The sequence below is a fragment of the Xenopus tropicalis genome, chromosome 3 (assembly GCF_000004195.4).
Source record: "Xenopus tropicalis strain Nigerian chromosome 3, UCB_Xtro_10.0, whole genome shotgun sequence".
Taxonomy (NCBI): domain Eukaryota; kingdom Metazoa; phylum Chordata; class Amphibia; order Anura; family Pipidae; genus Xenopus; species Xenopus tropicalis.
In genome coordinates this window covers 3,051,234-3,058,143 of record NC_030679.2, presented here as the reverse complement: position 1 = coordinate 3,058,143, position 6,910 = coordinate 3,051,234, and the positions used below count along the sequence as shown (strand labels likewise).

The 6,910-nt window shown below is 46.2% G+C and overlaps 1 protein-coding gene across 1 annotated transcript; it reads left to right on the top strand.

Annotated features, from left to right (window-relative positions):
* Nucleotides 1–1,859: 1,859 nt before the first annotated feature.
* has1 (hyaluronan synthase 1) lies at nt 1,860–5,705 on the top strand (the record flags this gene model as incomplete). Its single annotated transcript, NM_001127118.1, is given in 5 exon segments — nt 1,860–1,908; nt 3,655–4,346; nt 4,438–4,663; nt 4,773–4,905; nt 5,022–5,705. Coding segments are annotated over 5 exon segments (1,754 nt in total), but the record flags the coding sequence as incomplete, so codon positions are not given.
* Between the last annotated feature and the right edge of the window lie 1,205 nt (nt 5,706–6,910).

Genomic DNA, 6,910 nt, shown 5'->3' with positions numbered 1-6,910 from the left:
CCTATTGCTCTGTGAGGCTCCAGTTTTATTGTTATTGTTACTTTTTATTCCTTATCTTTCTATTCAGCCCCTCCCCTATTCATATTCCAGTCTCTCATCCAAACCACTCCCTGGTTGCTAAGGTAACTTGGACCCTAGCAACCAAACCCTATTGCTCTGTGAGGCTCCAGTTTTATTGTTATTGTTACTTTTTATTCCTTATCTTTCTATTCAGCCCCTCCCCTATTCATATTCCTGTCTCTCATTCCAACCACTCCCTGGTTGCTAAGGTAACTTGGACCCTAGCAACCAAACCCTATTGCTCTGCGAGCCTCCAGTTTTATTGTTATTGTTACTTTTTATTCCTATTCAGCCCCTCCCCTATTCTCAATTAAACCACTGGCTGGTTGCTAGGGTAACTTGGTCCCTAGCAACCAGAGAGCTGCTAAAATCCCATAAGGAACACAAAGGTAAATGCTTCAAAAACCACAAATAATTAAAAAAAAATGAAGACCAATTGCAATTTATCTCCAGATAACACTCTACAACCTTCTAAAAGTTAGTTTAAAGGGGAACAATCCCTCCCATAGGGGAGAGGAAGGACGGCCCCGGGGTCCCTGGTTAGTGAGTAAAGGCAGTGGGATGGGGGAACCCAAAGGGAATATAACTTACCCTTTAATTGCCTACTGTGGGCCCGGAACATTATTAACCCATACAGGCCTGGTCTGATCATTGATTGGATCTGGGAGGAACCAGCGAGTCCATTTACCCTGTAAGTATCTGTATGTTTAATGTACAGCGCTGGGGGGGGGGTGTATTTATATGGAACTATCGCGATATTCCAGGTATGGGATCCGGCATCCGGGAAACCCGTTATCCAGAAAGCTCTGAATAAGGGGAAGGTCGGCTCCCATAGACTCTCATTGAAAGATTTCCCAATAAAATGGCACCTTGTACAGGGGCACAATGATAGAGGGGGGGCCCAGAAAGGATAGGGGGGGGCCCTAATTAATGAGGGGATTTAAATAAACATGGGCCCAGTAACACCCAGTAACCCCACTGACCTTGTAAGGGCGACTTAAGGAGATCCAAATAACAGAAATGGGAAAACCCCAGGTTTAAATCCAGCATTCTGGATAACGGGTCCCTTACCTGTACGTAGTAGGGTGCAGAGAGTGCTCTCAGTTGGTCTTAATTTTTTTATTAGTTGTAGTTGATGAATTATTCAGCTTTACCTGTTCAGTTTGGAAATTTCAGCAGCTATCTGGTTGCTAGGGTCCAAGTTACCCCAGCAACCAGGCATGAAATACGAATAGAAGATGCCAAATAATTCAAAGACGATAAAAAGGGAAAAATGAAGACCAGTTGCAAAGTTGGTTAGGATCAGCCATTCTATACTAACAGTTGGTTTAAAGGTGAACTTGCCCTTTAATAATAATAATAATAATAATAATAATCCTGCAGCTGGGGGTGAGAGCTTTACTAATGGCCTATGAGAATTGGGCCCGTTAGGGGTTAATTCCAATGGGCCGGCACTTTGGGAAGGTACCCCGTTGCTTAATTACCCCAACTGACATTACCAGCGAGGCTGAATACCATTTGGGGGTAACTTTTAACTATTTGGGGTAACTATTAACCCCCCGGTGCTGGTAAATAAGGATATATAGGGATTTATTATTTCTTTTTACATTTTGTTTTGTCGTTTTTAAAGAAAAAAAAATGAAGATTCCAAGTGGGACCATCAGCACAATGCCCCCCCCCCCATCTCTAATTATGCTAATGAGCGGGATTCCAGCCTATTGTCATGCAGGGGGTGTGGCCTACTCAGAACCCTGCAGGGATTTAAACCCCAGGTCAGAGGGGGCCTAGATGTCACTTGTGCCTTGGGGGCCCCTTCCTACTGCCACATGATGAAGGACAAAGCTGCAGGTAAGTGGCTTCTACTGACTCTCATTGACTGATTTCCCCTTTATTAACTCTTTATTCACCCCCCCCCCCATGTCTTGAGATTTGTTATAAACTTTAAAGGGAAAATACACCCAATGAATGATTGAGTTTAAGGTTATGTGTAAGTGAAATGGTGATAGGAAGCAGCATATTATATATATATATATATATATATATATATATATATATATATATATATATATATATATATATATCTATATATATATATATATATATATCTATATATCTCTCTAATATGAATGTGTATTGGGAACTTGTTTGGGTGAAGTTCCCCTTTAAACTTGACCTTGTTTTGCTGCTGGGAGTGGTATTTTTTGTATTCATCTCTATTTTATACCTGGCAAAGGGGCAAGTCCTCTCTCTGACTTGGTACATAGATCTAAGCCCAACCCTGAGCATCCATTCTCTGTATGTTTGTATTTATACATATGGGTAGGGGGTGCCATAGTGTTTCCCTTAGACAGTACAGTATGGGGGTACAGCTTATTGTGTGCCCAGAACATTCCTTCTCTGTATATTTGTATTTATACATATGGGTAGGGGGTGCCATAGTGTTTCCCTTAGACAGTACAGTATGGGGGTACAGCTTATTGTGTGCCCAGAACATTCCCTCTCTGTATATTTGTATTTATACATATGGGTAGGGGGTGCCATAGTGTTTCCCTTAGACAGTACAGTATGGGGGTACAGCTTATTGTGTGCCAGAACATTCCTTCTCTGTATATTTGTATTTATACATATGGGTAGGAGGTGCCATAGTGTTTCCCTTAGACAGTACAGTATGGGGGTACAGCTTATTGTGTGCCCAGAACATTCCTTCTCTGTATATTTGTATTTATACATATGGGTAGGGGGTGCCATAGTGTTTCCCTTAGACAGTACAGTATGGGGGTACAGCTTATTGTGTGCCCAGAACATTCCTTCTCTGTATATTTGTATTTATACATATGGGTAGGGGGTGCCATAGTGTTTCCCTTAGACAGTACAGTATGGGGGTACAGCTTATTGTGTGCCCAGAACATTCCCTCTCTGTATATTTGTATTTATACATATGGGTAGGGGGTGCCATAGTGTTTCCCTTAGACAGTACAGTATGGGGTACAGCTTATTGTGTGCCCAGAACATTCCCTCTCTGTATATTTGTATTTATACATATGGGTAGGAGGTGCCATAGTGTTTCCCTTAGACAGTACAGTATGGGGTACAGCTTATTGTGTGCCCAGAACATTCCCTCTCTGTATATTTGTATTTATACATATGGGTAGGGGTTGCCATAGTGTTTCCCTTAGACAGTACAGTATGGGGGTACAGCTTATTGTGTGCCCAGAACATTCCTTCTCTGTATATTTGTATTTATACATATGGGTAGGGGTTGCCATAGTGTTTCCCTTAGACAGTACAGTATGGGGGTACAGCTTATTGTGTGCCCAGAACATTCCCTCTCTGTATATTTGTATTTATACATATGGGTAGGGGGTGCCATAGTGTTTCCCTTAGACAGTACAGTATGGGGGTACAGCTTATTGTGTGCCCAGAACATTCCCTCTCTGTATATTTGTATTTATACATATGGGTAGGAGGTGCCATAGTGTTTCCCTTAGACAGTACAGTATGGGGGTACAGCTTATTGTGTGCCTAGAACATTCCCTCTCTGTATATTTAATAGTTTACCCATCATTCCTATTTTTATTTTTTTTCTCTCCTTAGCAACAATGGAGATTCCTGAAGACCCTGGGATCCCCAAAAACCTAGAGCGAAAGCGCCCCATTGTTTGGAGGATGATCTATTATTCTTTCGCCGTGCTGCTATTGGCCGCCTTTACAGCTGCCTACGTGACTGAGTTCCAGATCCTCACGCATGAAGACGTTCTGTTCTCCCTGGGACTCTATGGTCTCGTCATGTTCCTCCACCTGATGATGCAGAGCCTCTTTGCCTACCTGGAGATCCGCCGGATCAATAAGACGGACCTTCCCTGCAGCTTTAAGAAGACGGTGGCGCTGACCATCGCTGGGTACCAGGAGAACCCCGACTACCTGAAACACTGCTTGGACTCCTGCCGGTACGTGAAGTACCCCAAGGACAAACTCAAGATCATTTTGGTCATCGACGGGAACACGGAGGATGACGCCTACATGATGGAGATGTTCAAAGATGTCTTCCATGGTGACGACGTGGGTACCTACGTCTGGAAGGGCAACTACCACACTGGCGTAAAGGAGACCCAAGATGGCTCCTGTCCTGAGGTGTCCAAGCCCCTGAATGAAGATGAGGGGATACGTATAGTGGAGGAACTGGTCAGAACCAAGAGGTGTGTGTGCATCATGCAGCAGTGGGGCGGCAAACGGGAGGTCATGTACACGGCATTCCGGGCCATCGGGACCACCATGGACTACGTACAGGTAAGTCTACTTATCCCTTTGCCTTTTTAATGGCTGCAACGGCCACGGCTGAGACTGATCCCCCCTCGTTTATGTTCCTTTTTATCTCTAGGTCTGTGACTCCGACACCAAACTGGACGAACTGGCCACGGTGGAAATGGTGAAGGTCCTAGAGGCCAACGAGCTGTGCGGGGCGGTGGGAGGAGACGTTCGCATCCTGAACCCCTACGACTCCTTCATCAGTTTCATGAGCAGCCTACGTTATTGGATGGCGTTTAACGTGGAGAGGGCCTGCCAGTCCTACTTCGACTGCGTCTCCTGTATCAGTGGCCCCCTGGGTAGGTGCCCCCCTGGCTTTGCCTCCATCTAATGGGAGCTTGTTGCCCTCGGTTACCTGGAATTGTCCGCCATAACTGCAAACTCATTGTCCCTTTCCCCTGTTGGTAGGAATGTACCGGAACGACATTCTCCAGGTGTTTTTGGAAGCCTGGCACAGTCAGAAGTTTTTGGGGACCTACTGCACCTTGGGAGACGACCGACATCTGACCAACAGAGTGCTCAGCATGGGGTATCGCACCAAGTAAGTTGGGTGGTGGTGTCTATGGAATGGAGCCTTCATTTGATGGTCTCCAACCCTGATCCTTGTTTCTCTATGATCCAACATGACCACTAATGGACTTTATTTGTGCTTTTCAGATACACCCCCAAATGCCGCGCCTTCTCCGAGACTCCGTCCCAGTACCTGCGGTGGCTGAACCAGCAGACCCGTTGGACCAAGTCCTACTTCCGGGAGTGGCTGTACAACGCCCAGTGGTGGTACAAGCACCACATCTGGATGACCTACGAGTCGGTGGTGCACTTCATCTTCCCCTTCTTCATCACCGCCACCGTGATCCGCCTCCTCTACGCCAGCACCATATGGAACGTTGTGTGGCTCCTCCTCTGCATCCAGATCATGTCCGTCCTGAAGTCCCTGTATGCCTGCTGGCTCCGGGGGAACCCCATTATGCTCCTCATGTCTGTCTACTCCATGTTGTACATGACGGGGCTTCTGCCGTCCAAGTACTTCGCCATGTTGACCATAAACAAGAGCGGCTGGGGGACGTCCGGGCGCAAGAAGATCGTAGGCAACTACATGCCGGTGCTGCCCCTGTCCATATGGATGGCGGTTCTGTGTGGGGGGGTGGGTTATAGTATCTATATGGACTGTCACCAAGACTGGAGCACCCCTGAGAAGCAGAAGGAACTGTACCACCTCCTGTATGGGTGCATCAGCTACACCCTGTACTGGGTGCTCATGGCGCTGATGTACTGGGTGTGGGTGAAGAGGTGCTGCAGGAAGAGGTCACAGACTGTCACCCTCGTTCACGATATCCCGGATATGATGGGCGTGGTCACACAATAAATAGTCCCACGAGGGTACCGTAACCAGCAAAGCTAGGAAAGGACATTCCATCTCCGCTGATAGTTCCCCTGTAAATACAAAATGGATCCTGCCGTGTGTATTGTGAGACTATGGATCTCGAATCCCTGTCTGGCAGAACCTGGGCTTTTTAGTGTGTTTGGGGGGGGGGGGGGGTCAGTAGCTGCTACTTGGGTTTTGCCCTCAGTAGGTGCCATCGTTCCCTATAGTGGGGGGGGGGGGGGGTGTAACAGGCTGCCCCCACCATGAAGCCCAGAGCCCGGGACCAGGAGCAGCGACTGTTTATTTCATTCTCATATTGAGACTGTTTTCGTTTTTTTTTTATGTTTAGAATTATCCGCTTTTAATCCCTCCCTAATCCCCCTTTTTATAAATTCCCCAACTTTTTACTTTACTTTTATCTGTATAGTGTTACATTACATGGTACGTTCTGCATTACGTTACTTGGTACGTTCTGCGCTACACGGTACGTTCTGCATTACGCTACATGGTACGTTCTGCATTACGCTACATGGTACGTTCTGCATTACGTTACTTGGTACGTTCTGCATTACGCTACATGGTACGTTCTGCATTACGTTACTTGGTACGTTCTGTGCTACATGGTACATTCTGCATTACGCTACATGGTACGTTCTGCATTACGTTACTTGGTACGTTCTGTGCTACATGGTACGTTCTGCATTACGCTACATGGTACGTTCTGCGCTACATGGTACATTCTGCATTACGCTACATGGTACGTTCTGTGCTACATGGTACGTTCTGCATTACGCTACATGGTACGTTCTGCGCTACATGGTACATTCTATTACAATGAACGCTGATGTGATGTTAATAAACTCATTTTTACTCCTATTTCTGCTTTCCTTGGTATTTTCCTTCCGTGGCCAAGCGACCGCCCAAGTATTCAGGGGGCCACAGGTATTGGGATCCTCTCAAGTTGCCAAACAGGTCTTCTCCCAATATGCCCACCTAAGGGTGACTATACACCGGCAGATTTCAGCTGCCATTTTGGGTCTGTTTATAAAAAATGGCCACCTTTGCCCACCATATTAATTCAAATAAATAAATGGTGGGTGTATCGGGAGAAGATCCCCCTCTCTCAATTGGTGACACTGCCAAACAAGCAGATCCCCATAAGGTGGCGCTATAGGGCTAG